Source organism: Lactuca serriola, chromosome 4, assembly GCF_051521515.1.
Source record: "Lactuca serriola cultivar US96UC23 chromosome 4, Lser_US96UC23_V15, whole genome shotgun sequence".
Taxonomy (NCBI): domain Eukaryota; kingdom Viridiplantae; phylum Streptophyta; class Magnoliopsida; order Asterales; family Asteraceae; genus Lactuca; species Lactuca serriola.
Window position 1 is genome coordinate 46037140 of NC_136411.1, and position 26792 is coordinate 46063931.

The 26792-nt window shown below is 36.7% G+C and overlaps 2 protein-coding genes across 2 annotated transcripts; both read left to right on the plus strand.

The window, feature by feature from the left end:
* The first annotated feature begins 11999 nt into the window (after window positions 1–11999).
* LOC145098317 (uncharacterized) lies at window positions 12000–12473 on the plus strand. Its single transcript, XM_079035955.1, has one exon. It carries the CDS (start codon window positions 12000–12002, stop codon window positions 12471–12473), a length of 474 nt encoding a protein of 157 aa, XP_078892081.1.
* Window positions 12474–18837: 6364 nt separating this feature from the next.
* On the plus strand, window positions 18838–19417 carry LOC145098318 (basic leucine zipper 23-like). The gene is made up of 2 exons (XM_079035956.1): window positions 18838–19277; window positions 19372–19417. Exons 1-2 carry the CDS (start codon window positions 18838–18840, stop codon window positions 19415–19417), a joined length of 486 nt encoding a protein of 161 aa, XP_078892082.1.
* Window positions 19418–26792: the final 7375 nt, after the last annotated feature.

A 26792-nucleotide genomic window follows, 5' to 3' on the forward strand; every position in this document is an offset into this window, starting at 1 on the left:
TTTCCTTACTATCTGATTGTTAGTGAATGTTACGGCTACCCCCGTAGTCTTACAACACTTTCCTTACTATCTGAATGTTAGTGAATGCTACGGCTACCCCCGTAGTCTTACAACACTGTCCATACCGGGTCAAACAAGCACTCGACCTAACACTCAACTGAACTTGAATTCTAATTAGACCTCTAACCTGGTTCCCTAAACCTGCTATCCGATGCCAAGGAAAAGCATTTACCAAATGTTGGAACGTTTTCTGAACTCCCAATTCACCCAATCCTCAGTCAAGACGGCCACTCGACCACCTTCCTTCCTGACAAGGATGCGAAACTCATCCTAGTCTCACACCTATTTCTGCTCCTAAATACCTGATCGGTTCTCCCCCACTTAGATTCGACTAAGTCTTCACGGCACATCAAAATTGAAGGATTCCCAATCCTTCTTGCTTCCTAATAATACACTGATGACAACATGTGCTTACCAATGCTAGCGATCACTTACCAGTTAAACCCTAAGATCGCCCATCCTCAAAAATCTTGAAGAGTACTCTTGAAATCCGGCCCAGTTTGACACCTTAGTCTACCTCCAATGCTGACAACTGGAAGCCTTAATCTTCACCCTAGCCGACGAATCCTCGTCCCCACTTCCAATCTTGCAGCACCATTGAACTCTAACTGAACATATCCCATGCGAAAATACAATTCTCTTGAACATCTAATGACCAACCACCTATGAATCTAACACCCGCAACTGACACTACCATCTTCATGCTACCAGTCCTGTCCTAGCAACAGTAGTGCCTTGAACTCCAAGGTTCTTCCATAAACAACTTTTGACCATACCCAAACAATTGATAGAACCATTGAACTCTGACTTTACTGGAGAACTGTCCCACTAGTTCCTGACTAACGAATCTTCCAAATAATACTTATGAACGGATCCCAACAAAGATCTGGAATAGTAACGGTACATGCGGAACCCACTCCGCAAGATACGTCCATCTGTAGGTTCATCAAAGGACTTTTCGGCCTGCAGAATGGCATATAACAATCCTTGATAATCCAGTCAATAGCAGAGGACCAACCCGAGATCTAACTTGTCCAAACTCAATCAAAATTCCAAAGTGGTACAATTCTCGGTATCCAGCTAGAAGTAGCAGAAAATAACAAATCCGCAATCATCTGAAGGAGTCCTGATCACCTCCTCCTGAGATACCTCGACCATCAGAGATTTGCAAAATAGCCATAGCAGGCGCCTTCACTGCTCCTCCATTTCCTCCTCGGACAGTCGGCCTTTTGTGACCCACATATCCGTAGTGAAAACATAATGGGCTTACCTCCTAAGAGCAATCTCTGCTGACATGATCAATCCTGCCACACCTGTATCAACCTAAACCCTTAGAGTGACAAACTACCTTGTTCACTTTCTTGTACGTGCTTCACTTACTCCGGCCCTGCTGGCCTTTCACTCGATGATCAGAAGTCACGGGTCTCTTCCTGGGACCCTCTAATATACGCACCTGGCATGACCCTCTCTTCCCAGGGTGCTCCAAATCGATCTCGCATCTGCAAACTCTTGGAAGTCATATCCTTCAGGGTCTCACACCCTGTCACACTCACTAGCTCACTTGCCAATGGTTGAGCTGCAACAGTCGGAACATCCTATGTCCCCAATCGGGTCACAAATTTCTCTCCGAAGTTTCTCAGATTCTCCAAGACTCTCACCGATTCGAGTATGGATCCGGTGCTTTCAATAGCACGAGCCCAATACTATCTTCCACACTTATCCATACTTTCCTCAACAATCCTCCCGAATCCGCCAAGTCACTTCCTCAAACCGATGCACCTAAGTCTCACTAAACTTCACTACTAACCCACCGAAGCGTATCCTAGGCCTTCCTAGGTTCCCGAACCCACCCAATCCTTAACTGCTAAAAGATTCCCAGTAATGTCATCTAGCTACCTTATGAATATAGCCACATGCAACTAGATTAGATAATCCTTCGAGTAAAAGACTCATCCCTAGAACGATTAGACTCAAACGAGAGCTGTGTAATAGGGTCAAGTCCATCACTCTGAGATTATCCAGCCTGTATCCCATGTGACTTAGCATATTCACTTAGTAGCTAACTCACATCACTAAGAGTCCCACAAAGCACAAAGCACAAAGCAAGCAACATTCAGACAATGCAAAATCTAACCAACATATTCCAATCAAATCATTCTATCCTCTTATCAGGAATCTATACTGGCTTGAGATTCTAAGGCTCATACAATCAGGCATAACCTAAATAGGCTATCCTATCACTGACTAATCAGTACTAGCATGCAGATCTATAAGCACATACAATAGGCATATAATACATCCTTCCTAGATCCCTAGCCCTAATCTAGCATGCAGCTCATATATTCTCAATTCATATCATAACATAACATAACATAACATGTATGGGTATCTTAGGAAAAACTTATTGAGCCCAGCCGATTGCACGCATCACACACCTTGTTCTTTTCAAAATTCTTTTTATAAAATGATTTTTCTTTTGAAAATTCTCATACCATGTCCTTGATTTGAGTCCAGAAACACCCGAGAGTGTGCCCGAACCCCTCAAACCAAGACTCCAATACCAACATGTATCATCCCAAAATTCAAGGTCAAAAATTTCATTTTTAAATAAGTTGTTATAAAACCATAAGTATAAAAGCATCCATAATAACATCTCATGTGAAAACCAAAGTGTCAGTAGCCAAATGTATTATCATAAAATAATATCAGAGTGTAATCCCAAAGATCTCATGCGCGGAAAACATAGTGTGATGCATTGCGATCAAGCCGACTCCTTTCCTTTGAAAACGAAGTACCTGAAACCAAAACTGAAAACCATAAGCATGAAGCTTAGTGAGTTCCCCAAATACCACATACAATACATATCAACATACTGCCTAGCATATCTAGGTGGTGGCCTACCCCTTCAGTCTCTTTCAACCAGATATTGTCTAGCATATAAGCACATAACTCGCATACTGTCAAACATAACCATGATCCATACATATATCATAATCAGTAAAGATGCTATGTGCCAAAATAGTCATCCCATTATGTTACGGGCCGCCACGTGGAATTTCTTGCCAAGCCGGGGGCCACCCCCTCGGTCTCACAGACAAGTGCCAAGAGCCACCTTCTTGTTTTCCATGCAAGCATCACAAAGACAAATAGCATACATACTACTCTACTTATCCAATTAGCATACAGTGTGCCAGGATCCACCTCAAGGTCTTTCATACATAATGCCTACGGCTAACCCCCGGGTCTTCCTACCATACATAATAACATAGAGTGTGCCAGGAGCCGCCTCCTGGTCTTTCATATATATTGCCTAGGGCTAACCCCCGGGTCTTTCTACCATGCATCAAACAAATGGGTTGGCATTGGTGCCTTTGACCCATACAAACAGTGAGGAGACTCACCTCACACTGCTGAAGTCCCGCGGATAAAGTTGTGGTTGCTGGCTGATAGATTCCCAAATCTATCAACATCAAAATTACACCCAATTAATAATTGGGTCCCAACACATATCCATAAGTCCATGCTTGGGGTAAAATACTATTTTACCCTTAACTTAGCTTAATTTAAGCCCAAACCCCAATCCAAAGGCCCAAAAGTCAACTATGATTCAAAGCCCAACATATGGCCCAATTTCTCATAATCATAAAGACCTAATTATGGCCCAATTTTCCAATTGGGCCCGAAACTCACAAGGACCTTACCCTAAAGCCCATTAAATTATTCTAGTCCATATGCTTGTTTTTGGATGGCCCATTAATAGCCCAAACACCAAAGCCCAATAGAAAGGCCCAACTTAAGGCCCAAGTGAAATTAGGGATTTCACATAAAATGACGATTATGGTTAAGTGTTTCTTACTTAACCATTAAGGACTTAATCCGTTACGTCCATCAATCTATTGGGTAAATCATATAGTGTGCTCAGGTGTAATTAATAATTCAATTCTGTGATAACCCGTTATTTTCGATATTGTAAAAGTCAAACTTGGGTCAACTAATGTCAAACTTATTGTTTTGATCTATCTTATTAAGTTAGATTTAAAATCTATATGTGTTTAAACCTTTTATTAGAAGTGTTACAAAAATTGGAAGTGAATTGCATAAATCCGAGAAGTCTCGCTAGGACTGAAACCCCCTGCATAGGCTTCAAGTTTCAGACCGAAAACTCTTCGGACCGTAAACGCCTCGTAATCGTAAACCATTTTCTGCCCTAAATCCTCGAACTGCAAACGGTTTCCAACTGAGAACCCTCGGTCTTATCCTCTCAGTTCGCAAACCCATGCATGTGTCACATCAATCTTATCCTCCTATATGATCATGGAACCGAAAACACTTCGTCACTTCTACACCTTCTAATCGAAAACACACTCTTTGCTCTCAAGATCTTCAACCGAAAACCTACCATTATCTCTCAACTATCATCCAAAAAAGCCTTGTATCTCCTTAGGATCTTGCTAAGAACACCAAGTGTTCTTCATTTCATCAAGCTAGCACTTTCCTTTTTCGTGATCTTCAACCTAAAACGCTTGAATCTTCTTGGTTTCACCAAGAACACACCCTTTGAATCTTCATGTGGCAGAAAACCCAAGGCTGACCGAAAACACATTTCAGCCTTACAAAATCACTTCCTAGTTGTAAGTGAATCTTACAAATTACTCTATTTCCTTAACGTACTTGTCATTATATTCACTAATTGTATGCATATATATTATGTGAAATGCTTTTAGGACTCAGTTTTGTTACGGGACTTAACTTGTGGAAATAACATCCTATATCGAACCTTCAATCGAATCACTCACATAAGGTGAGTTCATACACCTATAATTTACCTTTTTCAATGTTTTTAGGTGGAGAATACAAGCAAAACACAATATAATTGTGTTAACACTTAGGTGTTGTTTGTTTTTTCGAAGCGAAAATTCATGAAGTCTGCGGACCACCTCTGCAATCCTCTGTAGCAGAAGAGGTAGAACAAACGGCTGCAGCCTATAATAAGAATCATGTTTGTTTTTTAACATCTACAGACTGCTGCAGTAAACTGAAATTTAAATAAACTAATTTTATAAACTGAAAATAGTTCTCAACACCGAAATTTAATAATTCTAGTTTTAAAACATTGAAGTAATAATAAAAAACATGTTAAAAAACAAAAATATAAAACTTTTTTTTAAAAAAAAATGTAAAAGAAGCTAATAGTTTTATTCTAGAAAAAAACTAATTTTAAAAAACATTAAAAAAGAAAATAATAAAAAAAATTAAGAAAGTATTGCAAACATTGTCTACAAAGTTCGTAAAAAATTATACACGTTAAAAAAGATGCAACTGAAATTGAAAATATTATTAATAAAAGGGTAAAAAAATTGAAAAAATCATGTTTAAAAAAAAATCGTGGAAATTATAAAATAAAATTGTGTCACATCCATAAATAAAAATTTAAGAAAATCAAATTTAAAAAAAAAAAAATTAAAAAGTTATACAAAAATTCTTAAAAAAACACTTAGAAAAAATGAAAGCTGAAGAGGTTAGAAGAGGCAAGTCAAGTGTTGCGCCACGCAGCACACGCGCAGAGGTTTTGTAGTCTGAAGTCTTCGAAAAAACAAACTGCTGGGAGAGGAAAAGTGCTGCACGTGTGATGCGCCGTGCAGCAATAAGTGGTTTGAAGAGGTTTTTATAGAAAAACAAACAACACCTTACATGTGAAAGCAAACAAACAAAATAATTCTTATGCTTAAATATTGTTAAAAACAATTTTTAAACTCTTTTTAAACTTTTTAGATTTCCGTTTATATCAAAATCATATTCATTTGTATATTTATGTATAAATAGGATTTAACAGACTTACGACTATTGCTAATACTGTAACTCTTGTTCCTTGTTTGGTTGTGGGTTTAGGGTAGGATCACTAGTCCGACTGTCGGCTAAATCCTAATTATACATGCTAAATATACACATGAGTATTAAAACTCATTTAAAAAACATACTTAACTCATTTGTATATGCTGAGCAAATGGGTATTTTCTCCAAATCATTTATAGTTCGAACAAACATACTAGTAAACTATAATGGGTATAATTTAGAGAATCAATTCATACTATTTTCTAGATCAGAGAAACATTACATGAATCAATACATACATACTATTACTTTTCTTTACAAAGTACACTATTCATTTACAAGAACAAGAAGGCACATACATACTATACATAAACAGGTTAACTAGAATGTGAAATACTACTTCATGGTACTTAGCAAAATCCTTGCTAAGTCTTGTTATATAACCAGAATCTCCTGGAGGGAGAGCATGAATTTGTGTATAGATCTATACGGGACTGACAATCCCGCACCTTGGCTGTTGCCTGTTAGCTACAATTGGGACCGACAGGTTTACGGGTGACAAATGTCATATCTTTTTCGACGCCTGAAGAACGTCGTGTATATACTAGTCAATTAAGTATGGTTATAACCTCATTCACATTAAACATTAACTAAACAATTTGGTTTACAAGACAAACATTTCTTCAGTGGATTTATTTTAAACAAAACTACTAAAAGATATTATCTTCCATTACATACATACAATAATGTTCTTACATGAACAAGTATACTACTTTTCTAGTAAAGATAGTCTACAATTATGGAAAACTTACATTTACACTACTTCAAGTACAAACTTACATTTTACACTATTTCAAGAGAACAAAACATACAAATAGTTGGGTCGTGGGTAAAAGACTACTTTTCATTTTAAGTAGAAAATATAGGATTTTCTGGGAAGTATACTAATATTTTCATGAAACAAATACAAACATTAGACACTAAATACTTATGAACTCACCGACTTAAATGTTGATACTCTCATTTCAGAATAACTTGTATTCTCAGGGAACCAGTAGACATGTACACCAGCATAGGTTTTGAGAAGACAGAGCATGTTCAAGACTCGTCTTTTATTTTGCTATAAATTTTGGTGTCATACAACTATACAAAGAACACACATGTATTAACTATATTATTAATGCAACAAATGTTGTTGCTTGTTTTACTATTGTGCATTGTTATGATACTGTACATGACGTCCTCCACCCCCAAATGTTTCCGCCATCTCGGTTTGGGGTGTGACAAATTTCAATGGCCCAAAACGTGGGTCCCGATAAGTCCAAATCAACAATTCCAGAATTAGTGTTTTCTAAACCCTAGTTAGGGTTTTCAACCCAATCACAACCCAATTAGGCCTAATAGCTATGTCTTTGGATCAATTACGGTTTCATTAGGCCTACTAGGGTTTTGTAACATCCCAAGTTCGGAAGCAAGAAGTTGAAGGGTGCTAAGTGAAAATAAAGGAAGGGACTCGGTGAGTAGGTCTCTTGACTCGCCGAGTCGAAGCGGGTTCCTGGCACGAGGTTAAGTGGCTTGACTCGGCGAGTCGACGGCTGGACTCGACGAGTCAGTGTTGGTCGAGGAAAAAAAACCCTAATCTTCGAGGTTGCACCCTATTTAAAGGACTTAATGTCCTCCCCTCAGCTCCCTTAGCCCCCTTTGAGATCCAGAAACCCTAGAATCGTGAGTGAGAGCCATTGGAAGCAAATTGGAGCATTGTTAAGTGTTTTGTGAAGAGATCTTGAAGATCAAGAAGCTTGGATCAAGGAGATCTGTGGAGATTCAGATTACTCTTTAGTATGAGGTCGTTTTGGAGATAATGAATCGTTATCCTTGGCTTTCTCCTTTCTAGATCCATCTTTCATGTAAGTTTTAGGGTTTTTTTGGAGATGATATGATGAGATCTTGGTGTATAAGTTATATCTGGAGTTGAAACTCCAAATCTGAGCTCTATTTGGATCAAAGATGTAGAAAGGCCTTTTGGTTGCTATACAAAAGCCTTTCCCCAAGAGTTTAGTTCCTTTCTAGCTTGGTTTTTGGCATTATGGGGCAAGAAGCACGTAAAGGTAGCAACTTTATGTTGCTAATGGAATCTAGAGACCCAGATGTATTGTTTGGAGCAAAGGAGTAGCTCTGTGACTTGAGATTATGGGAATGCACATATGGACTCGGCGAGTCGGGTAGATATCAGACTTTGAGTCGCGTAGTAACTCGGCGAGTCGCATGGGTGACTTGGCGAGTCTTATGATGATGAGCTTGGAATCGACGAGTTGGAAGAACAAGTCGGCGAGTCTATTGAAGATTGTCGTGGACTCAACGAGTTTGGTCGCAGAACTTAACCTCTTTTGGTTAAAGCCTCGGATTAGTGAGTCGGTTGGCGACTCAGTGAGTTGGTTAGGATGGGACTCAGAGATCGTTGGACTCGACGAGTCTTGGGGCGACTCGACGAGTTAAGTCATGCTATGAGAGTTTCTGAGTATGAGAACTCGGCGAGTCAACGTGTTGAATCGGCGAGTATAGTCAATCAGGAAGGTTGACTTTGGCCAGGACTTTGACTTTGACCCGTTTGACCTTCAGGAGTGTTATGGTATTTAGAGTATTTATATCTTGGTCCATTGATGGCATCAGGTGTTAGAGTTTGGAGCAGTGCTTCGAGTCAGTGTTTTCGTGGTTCGATTCGGCAGTTGCAAGGTGAGTTATCCTCACTATATCGACAGGGTCTACGGCACCAAGGCCGACCCTTTATCGGATGGAAATCTGGGTATTGTTTGTTATGTTATTGTTTTGCTAGATCTGCATCGTGGTATTTAAGATGGTGTTATCTTAGTGACCTGGTTAAGGTTGGTACCCCTGTATGTAGGGTAATGTTATGCTAGTGACCGGTTAGGTCGAAATCCTGGTTAGGATGTTGATATGCTATGTGATCTGTTAGACTGTTTGTCTGGTTAAGGATTTGTTATGTGATTAATTGTTTTATGTGCACATGGTTGTTTGAAGGGGGTTGGGTTGAGGCGGGTCCTGCTTTGTGTTGTAGGTCAACATACCCAGGGAGGACCGGATATTCCGAAGGCCCAGCGAGCGGTCCGGATAGGCTGAAGGCCCCAAGAGGGCGGACCAGACGTGCCGAGGCTCGGAGAGTGGACCATGCCGATTGAAGGCCCGGTGTGGGCGGACCAGTCATACTGTAGACTCAGAGAGTGGACTAGGTGGATTGAAGGCCTGGTGCGGGCGGACCAATCACATTGTAGACTCGATATACATGGCTAGACTCGGAGGGTGGACCAGGTGCACTGAAGGCACGGTGCGGGCGGACCAGTCACACAGTAGACCCGATGTGCATGGCTTATCTATTTGTGATATGTTATGAGTATGTTTATGTGTGGTTGGTATTTTGGGGGTAACTCACTAAGCTTTCGGGCTTACAGTTCAGTGTAATGTTTCAGGTACTTCAGGAGATCGTGGCAAGGCGAAGGCGTGATCGTACCGCTCCTCATTTTGATGTTAATGGTTCTGGGGATACTTTGATGTTTAAACTCTTTTGAAAACAAGTTGTAATAACTTAATGGCTATTGAATGAATTAAAATGTTTTAAAATTGGTGCAATTTTTATGGTCGTTACAAGTTTTATTAGGCCCACTTGGGTTTCATAAGTTGGGCACCACCCACTACTACCTCGGGTAGTGGTGGTCAACGGCGGCTCACGGCGGCGACCACCACCCCACGGTGGTGGTTATGGTTCTCGTTCATTTGTCCAAGCATCCTAAACGAAATCCAAACACAAACAAGCACACCGTCACCCAACACGGCGACTGGTGGCGGAAGCCACTACCTCACGGTGGTGGTTATGAGTTTCTTTTCATTATTCTAATCTCTAATTACATTTTACAATGCTTTAACCCAAAAAATAAACACACACACTAATAGGAAAACACACACACACACCCACCCTTGTGGTGGCCGGCGATGGTAGATGGTGGCGGTGGCTTTTCTCGGTTTTCCGGTCAAACAAAACACCGCAAATGTAATCATACACACCAGAACACACACAGCCACCACCACACGGTGGTTGGTGGCGATGAGAGATGGCAGCGGCGGCAGCCACCATGGTTGGCGGGCATGGTGGTTCTTGTTCTTGGTTTCCGGCCCACAACACACACAAACTCTTCATGGTGAACCAGCAACACCTTAACACGAGCCCATACATCATACGAGTGTAACCAGTCCCTTCTAATGGCAGCGAATCTCGACCGGAGCACTAAAATGGAAGATTGCTTGAATGATGGTAGCGGCGATGACTATCTGCTGTGGAATGGAGTCGGAGGCAAAGACAGTTGGGACACTACCGACAATAGTCTCTGTGGCTACGAGTGCAGACATAAAGAAGGAGAAGGAGAACGGTGGAGGTGTAGCGACAATGGCGGCTGGGCTTCGACGGTTAACGACAACAACCATTACTCTAACAGTCATACTCTCTTTCTGACGTAGAAAGGGGTTGGCTCCGGCGGTCTCCATCTTCAATGGTGGCTAGGAGGTATCGGCTGAAGGATGGAGGTGTAAGTGGCGATTGTTCCTTCATTAGGGTTATGGTTAGTGTGGTGAAGCAAAGTGACGGGTTTAATACTTGATCTTATAAACTTTTGTCCAATGTACACCTTTGCTAAGTCAATACTTTACCTTTTTAACCCCAACCATCCAAAAACCCTTCAAATTAAGTCCCAATAATTACCAAGTAGTCCATGCCTTCATAAATATTTACGAAACCAGTCCGAAACTTACACTTTTAACCCCCGAATTTTAAAATTATGACAATTAGCTCCTCGAGACCAACACCTTGCTATATAATTATCGATTTTAGGGCTACTATACATTTATTTATTTATTTATTTAATAAACGGTGTTTTACACACTAAGATTTGTGCTTACAGTTTGTGGTTTATGGTTTCGGGTACTTTTGGTTCGAAAGGGAAGGACCCAACTTGATCACAACACACACATCTATGTTTTTCACTAACATGTGATTTTGGGAATTACTTTGATAATTGTTTTAATTTGGAATACCTTAATGTTGGATAAATGTAAATGGATGTTAAATCTATATATATTAAAAATGAAATTTTTAACCTCGATTTTTGGGATGTTACAAAACTTAATGTGTTAAGCATTTAATCTTAATATTTATATATGGTTGTTTCTTTTTACTTACTTTGTATATAATTACTTAATGGGTTAAGCAAAAAAATCTAGCTTAATGTTTTAAGATACCAATCTTTTGCCTATTTTTATTTCTTCTCTTTTCATCCCAAATCCTCTCGTGCTAAAAGTTATGAATGTTGTCAAAATAGATATATGAAATTTGTTTTTTAGAACATAAGGTAAGATGATTATTTGGTTTCATTCAAATGATCTATTCAATATGACAAACTTTTGTCCACACCGACAAGATTTCTTATTTTTACATTGCTTTACAATTGAGACAAATAGCAATTCATTAGTTATAACGATCCAACACAATGACATATTTATCATGCCACACGAGTGCCCTTGTATGGCATGATAAAGTCGTTGTGCCTGCACTCACTAAATTTGTCTTCTAGAAACCTTGGATTTTTCAAACTGTAGAGTGTAAAACATGATTTCCAAATATAGAGAGAATATTTTGGAATGTTTTCATTCACGATCCATTCCTTTAGACTCCTTGATTATTTCTTTATTTGTTGCATTCCCTTGTTTATAGGCTTGATTACAGGATCTCGTTTTGTACCCCTATATATGTTTTGCCTCTTTCTGTATTGTAAGCATGAACGAAAATACATGAAAAATTCCTCCATTCAATTATTCATGGTATCAGAGCGGACTACAAATCGATTTTAGCAAAACCCTAAACTAAACCATCTTCGTCCACTATGACCAGTGGTAACAGTGGCGGCGGAAATCAACCAACCAAAACTAATAACGAAGCATCCGGCCATGGTTCTCCATACTACCTTAATCCTTCAGACTACCCAAGACAAATGCACGTGAATGAAACATTAAATGACAACAACTATCTAGATTGGGTTCAATAAATGGAGAACTTTCTGTTCGCAAAAAACAAGATAGGGTTTGTTGATGGAACCCTTCAAAAGCCAAAGAAAACTCATGCTAACTACATGGCATGGATTCGATGTGATGCCATGATAAAAGGGTGGTTAACTACAGGCATGGAAAAGGAGATCAGGTCTAGCATCAAGTATGCTATCACAGCCAAAGACATGTGGAACAACCTTCGTGGACGCTTTGGCAAAGAGAGCGCACCTAGGGCGTATGAGTTAAAGCAACTTCTTACTACCACTAAACAAGATGGAATATTCGTCTCTGGATATTATACCAAAATGAGGATACTTTGGGATGAGATAAGGCTCGTCTCTTCCATGGCAAGGTGTTCATGCACCGGTTATACCTGCGAAATCAGCAAGAAACTCACAAAACTGAGAGACAAGGAAAGATTATATAAGTTCTTACTCGGGCTCGACAACAAATTCTCCACAATTAGAACCTAAGTATTGGCAATGAAACATTTCCCTACCTTGGGAGAAGCATACCACCGTGTGGTTGAGGACGGACAACAACGGGCTGTTTCGAGCAGAGAGAAAACCACCAGTGAAACAACAACATTTCAAGCTTACATGAAACACAATGTGAGCAGTTGGTCACAAGACAAAATAGGTCCTAGAAGCAGCAAGAAAGGAGGAAATGACAAGGTTGAGCACTGTGATATTTGTGGGAAGAACGGGCACAATCGCAACGGATGTTTTAAGTGTGTAGGATACCCGGAATGGTGGCTTAGAAAGGGAAAATCATAAAAGGGAAGAACTATAGTTGCATTCGTTGAAACGACACAAGACATGGCTAGTGGCAAGCGCGATGTTGACAAACAAATCCCTATAGATGGTCTAAGCAATGAGCAATTTAAACAATTCGCCAACCTGTTTGCTGCGAAAAACTCTCAAAACGATGATGTTGTTCAACCCATGGCAAACATGACAGGTAGATTCAGTGAAGGTAATGAATGGGTTGTGGACTCGGGTTGCACCGAGCACATAACCCACACTCTTATCCATTTTTGCAATAATCTTGACACATCTTGGTTGTTACCTGTGACTATACCAAATGGCGACTCCATTCATTTGAAGGGAAAAGGAACTTGTACCTTACCCAATGAAACTAAAATTAGTGATGGTTTATATGTTCCAAACATCATGTGTAATATTTTATTACTTAGCAGGTTAACGAAGGGCCTTGAATGCGCTATAACATTCTTTCCGGATTTTTTTGTTATACATGACTTGAGTTCAAAGAGGTTGATTAGAATGGGTAGTTGCAAACAAGGTTTATATCGGATGAATGGCGAGAAGAATGTAAGAAGAGCATTAGCAACCACGGGTGAAGTGTGGCACAAACGTTTGAGACATGCCTCACATGGCAAACTTTCACAATTAGATTTCTTTTCTTCAAAACCAAACAATGTGATTTGTGATTCTTGTGCAAGGGCAAACTTTACTAGACTGCCATTTCCTACTAGTTCAATCAAATCAAATGAATGTTTTGACCTTTTACATTATGATATATGGGGGAAATATCGAACTCCTTCCCTTACTCGAGCTAATTATTTTCTTAAGATTATTGATGATTTTAGTCGTTCTGTATGGGCCTTTCTTTTATGACACAAATCTGAAGCAAGTGATTGCTTGATTAGTTTTTTCAAGATGATCAAAACTCAATTTAATAAAAATATAAAGCGGATCAGGCGTGACAATGGAGGGGAGTTCACATCAAACCACATGGTAAACTTCTATGCAGATTAGGGAATACTTCTCGAGACCACCTGCCCTCATACCCCTTAACAAAACAAGGTAGTTGAGCGAACACCGACATCTTCTCGAGATGGTAAGAGCTTTACGATTTGAAGCAAAGTTACCCTCTAGTTTTTGGGGTGAATGTATCTTGACAACAGCCCACAACATAAATAGTCTCCCTTCTGTAACACCCATAAAAATCATGAAAATTTTAAACTTTTAAAACCAACCCAAAGTCATAAATTGTTTACAACATAGTTTTCAAAACATGTTCCATATCAGAGTTTTCCCAAAACATAAATCAAAATGCGAGGATGTGTACGATCACGCCTTCGCCTTCCCGCGATCGTCTGAAGTACCTGAAACATAACCCAAAACTGTAAGCCCAAAGCTTAGTGAGTTCCCTCAAAGTACCAATACATAAACAAATAACCCATATGCAGTAACAAAATGCAATGAGTCCACAACTAAAAGATTAGATTACCCCTGAGCCCACACTATAAGTCTGGTCTGCCCTCGGGGCCCACAACTTTAGTTTGGCTTGCTCCCCAACTAGATCATCCCTTGGACTGAATACCACCAAGCCCTCAGTACGAGTCTAGCATGCCCTACCTAGCCCTCAACTTGTATCTAGAATGCTCATGAGCCCTTAATATGATTTTGACATACCTACCCGACCCTTAGCTCATATTTGGATTGCTCCAGAGTTTGTTGGCTACCACACGGAACAATACAACCTCAACCCAACCCACACAATATGTCGACATATAACTGATATTAACATGTACAAATAATCATATAGACAGTATCACATGTAGTCTTACCGATCTACCAAACTAGCATATCAAAACTAACATGCATATCTATTCCATACTCAGAATATCAATGAATATAAGGTTATCAAACCAATGAGCTGGCCTTGGTGCCTTCGAACTGTAAATACAGAGACGAAAACTCACCTCACAAACTGAACAATGCTTTCCTACACGGAGAACTTCACGAAGATGTCTACATGAGAGTCCCACACGGTTTTGAGAAAGGAAAAGAGAATAAGGTTTTTCGCCTTAGAAAATCTCTTTACGGTCTCAAACAAGCTTCAAGAAATTGGTATAAAAAATTCACTTATTCCCTATATATGATCGATTTTAAACAATCTCAAGCAGACTACTCCTTGTTCATTTTCAAAACCCAAAAGTCCTTTGTGGTGGCACTTATATACGTGGACGATGTAATACTTGTGGGGAACGATATGAAAAAGATTCAAGAAACGAAAACATTCTTGAATGAATGATTTAGCATTAAGGACATGGGTCCCCTAAAGTACTTCCTTGGCATCGAGGTCACACGTACACAAGACGGTCTTGTTCTTAACCAAAGAAAATACATTCTCGATATCCTCAATGATAGCGGAATGATGGGATGCCGACCTAGCGCATTTCCCATGGAACAAAATACCAAACTTGGGAAAAATGATGAAGACGTATGGATTGATGTCGGTAATATAGAAGACTCATTGGACGATTATTATACTTACAAGCAACCAGGCCCAACATCACCTATTCAGTCAATGTTTTGAGCCATTTTGTGGCAGATCCTCGAGAAAGTCACATGGAAGCTGCCATACGAGTGCTAAGGTATCTAAAGGGTACATCGGGTCAAGGGATACTCCTTCCAAAAAAGGGTGGAGGGAATTTGGTAGCATCTACTGATTCAGATTGGCATGGGTGTCTTGACACAAGGAGATCGAGAATTTGCTACTTATTACTTTTGGGAGGTGCCCCGATATCATGGAAGTCGAAGAAGCAATATGTTGTATCTCGCTCCTTCGCAGAAGCCGAATACTGGGCTATGGCTGCTACGGTTAGTGAAGTTATATGGCTACGGTGGCTCCTAAAGGACTTAGACTTTGAACAAGGTGTTCCGACTCTGCTGTTCTGTGATAACTTAGCCGTGAAACACATTGCTAATAATCCAGTTTTCCACGAACGTACCTAACACGTGGAAATGGATTGCTATTTTGTCTGGGAACACGTCGAATCCAAGGAGACGCAGCCTCTTCACATCGACTCTAAATCTCAAGTTGCAAACTTTTTCACCAAAGCTTTGGGAGGAAAACAACCGCAGTTGATGCTTGACAAATTCAACATTTGCAACCTTCATGCTCCAACTTGAGGGGAGAGTTTTGGAATGTTTTCATTCACGATCCATTTCTTTTTAGACTCCTTGATTATTTCATTATTTGTTGCATTCCCTTGTTTATAGGTTTAATTACACGATCTCGTTTTGTGCCCCCTGCCTCTTTCTGTATTGTAAGCATGAACGGAAATACATGAAAAATTCCTCCATCCAAATTTTCTGAATCACACCACTAATGAATCATAATGTCGAAACTTGCTCATTTTATCCATTCCTTCTTAAACTGGAGTCATAAGATTTTGCCTCACAACGATTAGAAATGATTTGATTGTTCCGTATCTCCCGATCGTTTGTGGCCATGTCAGAATTCATCTTTGGTTTGCCACAACCTGTCGATTTTCACCTTTTTTGTCCCCATATATCCGTGTACATGAAACACAAATACACAATCATTTCATGTGTGAAGTGTATCAATGTGTCAAAGTTCAGACACATGGCATCTTTGGTCCCTTAAGTCTGGTTACAAGTTTGCCATGTTCCAAAAGTTGGTTTTAAAAGAAAATTAATAAAGAAAGGGATTAAATAATAGTTCCAAATGGAGGTGCCAAAGTCAAGTAAATTAGAAGTTAATTGGCCAAACATATCTTTACCACCTAATCTGCTAACATGATTAGATAGTGGTAATCATGACAAAATATTGTAAGATATACATAATAGTGAATTAGTTATATGATATGCATTTGCTTAAAAGCTTGGTTTTGCTGGTTTTTAGTAAATAATTTGAATCATATAATAGTCAAAAAATGATGATAGTTATCAACAATGGTGGGGATTCGACATTGCATCGATTATTGTCACACTATTGGGCTTTTTATGGTTGCAATTGAGCCACAAGAAAGGTCTAATGCCTTTAATCATAGAAGCTTAGTGCTCACAAAAAACCAAATTCGACTCGCATAAATTTTTCAAATTTGAACCCTCACAATTTCTACAAGTATAGAATATTTATGGCATATTTGGTTGTTGTACTTTATTTCTTAAAGTTTTATAAACAAATAAGGATATTTTGAATGTGTTGTAAAGGTTAATCTTTGTAGCGTTTGATTCTAACATCATTTTTTTAGTAAGAGATAAGTGAAAAAGAAATAAAAAAGATATTTTGTTAGGATAAATATAGAATTACGAAAAATAATTTTTGGATGGTTCTAAAAAAGTCTCGAGGCTTTTATTTTATAGTTTTCCGTGCTAAAATAAACCTTAATAACAAGTTATATTAAGCATTTATTAATAAATCTAGTTCAATCAAATTATAATACTCCTATTTTAGTATTTGTATTATTTTCCAACTTTATTAATACATATTTTGTCAAGTTCTCTTGAATAACAAGATATATTTTTCTAAATTTATATTATCTTTTTAGTTTTCTAATCCAATTATTTTTTAAATTTATATTATTTTTTAGTTTTCTAAATATATCTTGAATAACAAGATATATTTCTAATTAAATAGGTCAATCCGTTTAAATTTATATTATTTTTTTATTATTTTTTAGCGGCTAATTTCAATTAAAAGTTAAATTTATCAAATTAGTTAATTTCATTATGCCTAGATGAAAGGTCTAATTAGTGGTTTGGTCTAGGCTTTCCATGTAATAGGTTCTTTTGGTCATTTGATAGCTTGTAGTATTTTGTTTGGAGTTTATGGTCACTGTAATGAGTTTACGGCCGTAAGTTGTTTACGACCGTAAACCCAAGGCCAGCCCATCATAGTATATATAGAGGTGTGCTAGGTCTTTTTGTGGTTGTTGATGTCTCAGTATTCTCGGCTGCTGTAAACTGCAAGTTGTACCAGACGTGATTCTAATAGAAAAACGTATGCAAGCTTGTTTGTTCTCAATTCTACTTGTTCTTTATTGCTAATTGATTGTATTTACTGTTTGATCACTGGTAAGATCCGTTTTATGACCTTACAAGATTTAAACTATTTAAACTAAGGACATGCAAAGACTACCACCTCAACCAAATAGACTAGTCTTGACAACTTTATTTTTTATTTTATATTAATAAGTTTTGACTTTACATTAACTTTTAGTTGGGTATTATTATTTTATTTGTATTAGTAAACCAACTTGTATGTATTTCTTTAACAACTTGTATTTTTAGTTGGGTGTTATTGTTTTATTTCTTTGTTCCAACCCCACAAATAACCATTTTGATTCTCGCTACAAATATGTCAAAGATTTGGACATAATTAGAATTTTACGGATTATTCGCAACGATAAAATATGACAATTTGGATGTATTTCTTTGTTATTATAAAAATTATTTCATACACACAAGTTAAGTACTAACTCAATTTTAATATAAAATATACCGCCGAAATTTTATAAATGAACATAAAACACTTATATATTTTATAGTTCTTTTATACTCATAATTATATGCTTTTATTAACTTGTAGCACTATAAAAACGATAAAAACTGATTAGAAACATGTACAAAACATGGATGTGTTGATATTTCAATCTCTTGATTCTTCTTAGCATTGGGAAAATAGTGGGGGGGCATATTCTCTCTCCAAATCCACTTCTTTATAAATTACTATAAGTCTTCTAGCGACGATTCACCTTGTTGTGGGTGCTTTTCCTAGTAATATTTTACATTTGAAGGAGCTTCTGATTTTGACAAATGATCAATACTGTAATGTAATTATTCTGTTCTTGGTGGTTTATAATTTATATTATGATCTACCTTTCTCCAAGAATTTATGCTCTTCAAAAAGTGATAAGTATTGGTGAATATGTTCACTGGGAACTCTAATTTCAACTAAAGAGGTTTCAAGAATCATTTTTCTCTAGGAATTGAAGTTTAAGTGTTGGGAATTTGGATTCTTGCGTATACCTTAAACTTCAGATTGAGTAGCGGAATCGACATGGAAGATGGAGAGACAGAGTTCTCAGACCATCACACAGGCAATTCGTCGAACACCTGTAGTACACCACCGAAGCTTGAAACTTCACATCTGGAAGGCACCATGAAGAAGAGAAGAACGATTACAAAAATTCACACAGATGATCATGCTTCGGTGAAACCCGCGAAGTCATCGGGAAACCGAGTTGCGGTTAGGAAGTATCGAGAGAAGAAGAAAGCGCAGAACGCTTATTTAGAGGAAGAAGTTAAGAAACTACGGGTTGCGAACCGAGGATTGATTCGGAAATTGCAGATTCAGGCTGCTCTTGAAGCAGAGGCTGTGAGACTTAGAAGATTGTTGCTGAATTTAAAAGCTCAGATCGGTTACGAACTGAGTGTGTCTCCTTTTTACAAGCAGAACTGTAATGGCAGCTCCGATGGTTGCAGTGGTCGTGATGAACAGTAAGTCAATTGTCTACGGATGAACACCATGGTTGACTGGTTTGTGTATTGTAAGAATGTAAATCAACTTTTTTTTGTTTGTTGAATATAATAGTTATTTTGATTTAAGATTGAAATACGATGATCATGAAAATGGTTAGGTCAAAGCATGTCTCTGTTATCAATTTTCTGATGAGAAAGTCGCGAAGACAAGGACTTGAATAGAAAAATATCCAAATTGAATGCTTCAACCATATCCAACACTCACTAAATTTTATACATTCTTCCAAATCTTCCAAATGGATTAAAGTCACTGCGAAGGCTAAAAATACGGGTTCAAGTCGCGGCAAGCCAATGCGTTCACAAGATCCACCGTTTGATTCCCTCCGAACTCCAAACTCCAAAGACAGGAGTATAAGTTAACCTCATTTTATTTATCTTTTTATTTTTTATTTTTTTATTTTATTTATTATTATTATTATTTTTTTACCCTCACCGCAGTTTCAATTTTCAAACACGATATAACTAATTGCTCCTACAAATTCCAACTCAATTTCTTACAATGATTTCAGCCTCTCGCAAAGTCCGTCATATTTTCAATATCAAACCTATCGTCAACACCAAACCTAAGAATCCGATCAAAACACCAATAAAACTAAGAGTGACAATGAGTTGGGTTGGGTCATAAACGGATTGACCTGTTTAATTAAACGGGTTGAAAATCACTAAGCAATTCAACATATGTTGAAGTAAACGGGTTGAGAATTCCTAACTCAACCCAACTTTTTAGTAAATGGGTTGAAATCAGGTTTAGTTTATTGTTTTTTCAACTTAACCTATTTGCCAAAAAGATTAAATATGGGTTGACCCATTTAAATTTTCACAAAAAATAAAACCCTTGAAAATCAAATAATCCATCAAATAAAATTACATACAACTTAAAAGATATAATAATTATTCAAGTTTAAAAATAATACAACAATAACTTTATAGACCCATAACACAAACACAAAAGTTAATATTCATGTAAATAGAAGAACGAGCCGATAAAAGAATATCATTATGTTCATTCTAAGGTGACATTTGGTTGTGAGTAATCCTTTGAAATATGAGGGAATTGGAATCTAAATTCAACTTTTTTTTTTCCTCACTCTCCTAGTACTTTTCAAAACCCATGAAATATTTCACCTTCCCATACTTCTCATATTACTATTTAATAAAAATGAAGCATCATTTCATTGTAATGTACCAGTTATTAATCGAGGCATCTTGTTGATTTTAAGGGCCTTATGCGAAATAAAAATGGCCATAAATATCTTTTTTATATATATAAACAAAATTCATTAATACCGCAATAAACCCATAAACGAACAATCAAAAAAAAAATGATAATATGATATTTAATCTATCTATATCTATCCTGCTTAATAAAAAAATAGTTTATATGTCACTTGTCACTTTTTATAATTTTCAATTTTTTTCATACATCTTCTAAAAATTACATATGTCCTTTAACTGCCTCCTTAATTCTTTCTATCCCCCTGCACTTTCTTTATCTATCTCAATTTTTCAAATTTGAAATCACAAATTACATAAATCTCGGTCCCTTCCCGAAATCGAATCGATTTTGAAATAACAAAATCTTGGCAAGACCCCGACCCTCTCAGCCTCTATAAACCCTAAATGTCGGTCATATATCCGCTATACTCACAACTTCTCACTTTTGCTACAAAGACACAACACATTGATGGAACGATGGTGCTACAGAGAGTGAAATCGGATCCAAAATAGTGAAATCGGCCAAATAATAGTCTAAAGATAGTAAAATTGTCACCTTTCTTCTTAAACCTAAGGTATCAGCATTTTCTCACCTTTTGTCTATGGATTTGATCGATAGGATGTTGTGAACATTGTGGATTCTTATATGAATCATTATTGTTCATGTAGGAGTTTATGTTTGTTAGATTGCACTCAAGGTGTTTGATGGAATGCCTCAGTCAAATTGATAATTTTCTTTTTTGTAAATGTCTTGTATTTTCTCTTTAATCTTTTAAACAATTTCGTGTCATATGTAGATGGTTAGTGGTCAACCTACATTGATGGAGATTAATAGAGTTTTGATCTTGGTTATCCTATTTCTCAGGTTTAGTTCCTGCCAACATTGTGTTGAAACAAAAGACTCTGGTTTAAACATTTTGTTTATGTGAATTAAATATCTATTAGGTGAAACGATGATGAGTTTTGCAGTTTTTGGTGTTTCTTTGTTTGTATGGATCATAATCTTTTTGATGAAAAATGCACTCCGTTTTCTTGGAATTTTACATGCATATAATGTAATGCCCTCTTCCCGGTACGTATTTTAAATTAAGTTTTTGCACTTTACTTTGGGACTCGACGAGTTGGAGGCCCAACTCGTCGAGTAGATGTGAGTTTTGGGACGCAGGTGGAAGAGTCTACTCGTCGAGTCGGAAGCCCCAACTCGACGAGTAGACCTGTCTGGATGAAACCCTAAATTTGAGGGTTTGCACCCTATTTAAACACATTAAGTGGCTTCCACTCTAGCCTCTATCACCCTCAGACCCCATTCTCGAAACCCTAATCAATTGTGAGTGTTCTTGAACTATTTTGGTGCCATTTTTGTGATTTGAAGCTTGGAGAAGGAAGGAAAGACTTGGAGGTTCAAGAAGAAGGCAATAGATCCAGAGTCTTGGTTGCATTTCCAGCTTGTTTGAGGTAAAAAGCTTCAACCTTGACTTCCCATTTGTTAGATCTTCTTTAGGGCTTGAATCTTGTCATTTTTAGGGCATTTCTAAGTCACTTTCGAGTGTAGAGTGTATAGTAGAGTAATGACTTCAGATCTTGAACCTTGGAGGGTTCTGATGGCATAAAGGTGCCAACTTTATGGCCATGAGAACCCCATGCATCCTGTAGACTTCATTTTTGGGACTTTTGAGCTTGATGACCCTTGCATGGACGTAAAGTTCGCGACTTTACGTGTTATATCGACCCTAGGAGGTCAGATCTACACTTTGGATGCAATGAGCTCAACTGAAGTCGACTGTATGGACATGGACTTTGGGGGACTAGCCGATTTGTTCTTAAAACTCGTCGATTCGGGTAATGGTTCCCCCAACCTTTCTACTTCTGAGGGATCTGGTTGAGTTTAGAAGAGGTCTCAACAAGATGAACGTGAATATGGACTTGAAGATCAAAGGACTCGACGAGTCCAAGGAAGGACTCGATGAGTTCAAATGGAAAGTCTCGATTCTGTCATAAGGAGAAACTCGGCGAATTGGAGAGAAACTCGACGAGTTAGATTGCGAAGTTGAGATTCTCTGAGTTATGGAACTCGATGAGTTGGTGGACCAACTCGTCGAGTTGAGTCAACCAGAAGTTGACTTTGACCATGATGTTGACTTTGACCTTGACCATTGAACTGAGTTGACCCTTGATTAGGGTTAGGAGTATGTAATGGTAACTAAGGAAGGTTGTTATGTGTTTGAGGAGTCGATTCCGGCATCGAGGGCAGTTCAGACACTTCATGAAATTGAGGTGAGTTACCTTCCAGTAGTGGTGGGTCTACGACCATAATGTTGGCCCATTAGTATGAGTTGTATGTTAGATGATGGTCTTTGTGATAATTATCTAGGTTGCTGCTACCTGATATGTTTTATGTGCTAGCCTGATATGATGATATGTGATAGTAGTAGTAGGGGGAATAGTCCCTGAGACACAGTCGCAAGGACCTAAGGGTAGGTCGGGCACCCCAGAATTGTCTTGCAGGGTAGGTCAAGCACCCCAAAACTGCTTGACATGGGTAGTTCGGGCACCCCAGAAATGCCTGGTAGGGTAGGTCGGGCACCCCATAATTGCCCGACAGTATTTATGTTGTATGGTATGTGGTATGATGGAGGAACTCACTAGGCTTCACGCTTACAATTTTTAGTTTCGTTTCAGGCACTTCTTCATCCAAGGGGAATGAGACGACACAGTAGCAGCGTATCAGTCACACACACAGGATTTCTGTCTTATGCGATTCTTGGGATTGTACTCTGACATTATTACTATTTTATGATATGGTTTGAGACACGTGACTTTGTTTTATGAAATGATATGAATCTAAGACTTTTTTCAGTAAATTGTTTTATAAGTTACTTAATTAAAAACAAAATTTTTGATCTTGAAAATTGAGATGTTACATATAATTAATTTCTATTACATTGAATATCTTAAGAAATTTAGATAAAGTTTCATTAGTGTTTAAAATTTGATAATTACCTCACTTTGATTTATAAGTGAAGTACAATTTAGTGGTGAACAAATACCAAACGTGTTAAAAAAAAATGAGTTGTCTGGGGTTGGGGTACTTGAAGAAGTAGAAATCCACATATTCAACAAGTAATAGATGGTTATACTATTGAGAAACATAAATAATAAATGGTTGTTGTCCAAAGCAGATGAGCTTGTGTTCACATTCAACAGGTTCTGGTGAAATCATTTTCATCTTGTGGTCATTCAATCAATGATTAATTCACAAGTAAAATAGAAGATTGCAGGTCTTTGTCATGGAAAGACCTTCAATTGCTCCTCTCAAGATAATACATACATGGTTCTATTCTTTTCTTCTTCTTCATTGATTATGATGATTATATTTCTTCATAGATTTTGATTAGCATAAATATAGAATCTTAAAATTGATGTTTATTTTGTAGATTGTTACACACATTGACAAAAATGTAAGTTTTTTACACTTGATCTTCTAATCAATCGATCACATTTATATTTCATTTTTATGATGCATCATTTCTTTAAGGGCTAATGTCATAAAAACCCTCAAGTTTTTAGCGTTTTGTCGGTTTTGCCCAAATTTAAATTTTATGTCCGTTTTTACCCTAACATTTTCCAAAAAATGTTCGGTTTTACCCTTTTACCGATGATAATAGGTTACCATTATATTAACTTCGCAAAAAAAAACCCTTAAGTTTACAGTTTTTTTACGTTTTTACCCTTAAGTTTATAATTTTTTTTTACACTTTTTCCCTATGTATCTTTTTGTCATATTATACGTATTCAAGTAGAAAAATCATATGAATATGTATATTATGAAAAAAATATACTTAGGGTAAAAGTGTACAAAAAAAATTATAAACTTAAGGGTAAAAACGCAAAAAAATGGTAAACTTAAGGGTTTTTTTGCAAATTTAATATAATTGTAACCTGAAAAATCTGTTATCACCGGTAAAAGGGTAAAACCGAACATTTTTTCGAAAACGTTTGGGTAAAAACGGACATAAATTTCAACTGTGGGCAAAACCGACAAAACCCTGAAAACTTGATGGTTTTTATGACATTAACCCTTTCTTTAAAACAATACATCGATTTTCAAGATCTTTTGGTGGAAGTTTATTACATAGTTTTGAAATTTTGGACGAAGGTATAAAAAGAGTTTTTGATTTTCTTTTAAAGATCTCTACTCAGGAATAAAATTAAAACATTTCTATAATATTTTACATGTTTTCGTTTGTTATGTCACCCTTTACACTTGAAATTACAAGGTTTTTTTTAAAGTTTTTGAATGAAATAGGTTTGATACTTTTTCAATCTTGGAAAAATCCTTTTCTTTATTTGCGTTCTTAGTGCTTATCTTACGTCTGTATGTTGTCTTAGTTTTTGTAGGACCGCAAGGATGCACTACTCTTTAGATGAACCTGACGCTTATGAATATCATAACAACCATATACCTTCCAAGTAAAATTATTATTTAGTTCATTAATCATTTATATCAGGTGAGTTTGTAATATTTCTTTTCCATTATGGCAAGTGTTTCTTTATTTAAAAATTTCATTTTGATTTATTAATTCCAATTTATATTTCAATCTTGATTATTCTATTCCATGTTTAGCTGTTGCCAACATGCCGACATTACTCTTAAACTAAAAACCATTGATTTTAGGTTGTTTGTCTTCTACAAACAAGGTTCAATTTGTAATTATTTTTCTGTATTTTTTTTCTTGGTTTATGTTATATAGATAATAACCAATTAATTTCATGTAGACCGTTCTATGCTGAATCCGTATAGAGTTTTGGTATTTTTACGACTATTTGATAATCCGTTCCCTTTTTGATCAAACTCCGAGAAGCTATTATGCATATCAACACTAATCATATGGCTTGATCAGCAAAAGAAAATGGTTGATGATTCACCTCAATCTCTTGTGTAAGCTCTTTTCTCTTTCACTTTCTGTTTACCTTTATAAACCTAAAGCTATATTTTTGAAAAAGATTTAAAGCATATTATTTTAACTAGGTAGATTTTTAAAGTAGAATGCCTTAATAAGTAGTGGTCTATTTCATGCATGTAGCCATAAAATGAATTATACCTTTGGTCAAATACAGGTGTAGATATAAGCATTTGAAACTCAATATATGACTTGTTCAATTATTGTTGCACCCACATATGTCAACTCCCCCATCTCAACGCAAAGCTAACATTAAATTGTTAATCAATAAATTGTATTTTTTTTTTCTTTTTGAAAATCTATACCTAACAATCAACCATATATTTGTTATCATTTTAAATCAGTCAATTTCTCATTGATAGCTTCTGAAACAAAAGCAAATAAAAAGATTTTTTGACACTAGGGAAATGTTACCTCGAATGAAATTTGGGAATTATTTTAGCCTTTTAGTCTTTAAAGAACATGTGGTTTTATAAATTTTGATGTCACACGACACTTTGACACAAAATGTTGTACAACTATTCTAATGGGTCATTTTTTTAGATGTATTTTGAATCCTTAGAAGTTTGTTTTAGTTTTTTGTTTATATTTAGATTAAAATATACTTTTGGTCCCTTGGTCTATAAAATTTGCAATTTTGGTCACTGTATTATATTGCTTTTTCAATTTTTGTTCATGGAAAAATTAACAACTTGGTAGTTAGATTAAAAGCTAAGGGAAAAAAATGTAAAAAAAACCTTGAATAGGACCCTAGTCAATTATATTATTGGACTTTCATGTTAATCTCAATCAAAGCATTTTTCTTTCATCTTAATAATAATTATAGGATTTTAATGTCAGTTATAACATTTTAATGTTAATTTTTGTATTTTCTAACCTGTAAGTTAATTTTCTGTTCCTCAACAGACGTATATATTTGACTTTTTCAGTCCACATAATTTTTTCTTATTCTTTCTAATTCAAACAACTTTTATTTTTTAGAATTATGTAATTTTAATAACGCGTCTTAGCATTTAACAATTTCTTTCTTTCTTTTTCAAACTAGATTATTACCCGCGTTAAACGCAGGGGAACTCATAAAAAAATACATAAAATTGTATATAGATATTGCACAATAATTATAAAAAAATGTGGCTATTGGTGTTATTGAAATATGTATAAAATACACTGAAATTGGTAAATATTTATAATTATTGAAGGACATTTTTTAGACAATATTTTTGTTTTATTAGTTGAACGACTTTCTTCGTCACAAATGAAATCTTAGTTGCTAATTCATGTCAATGCATGTCATTTC

Excerpts from the sequence above, each read along its gene's own strand:
- LOC145098317 (XM_079035955.1), top strand. The coding sequence starts at position 12,000 with ATGGAGAACTTTCTGTTCGCAAAAAACAAGATAGGGTTTGTTGATGGA.
- LOC145098318 (XM_079035956.1), top strand. The coding sequence starts at position 18,838 with ATGGAAGATGGAGAGACAGAGTTCTCAGACCATCACACAGGCAATTCG. Across the intron at positions 19,278-19,371 it reads TGCAGTGGTCGTGATGAACA|TTATTTTGATTTAAGATTGA; the intron begins GTAAGTCAATTG and ends TGAATATAATAG.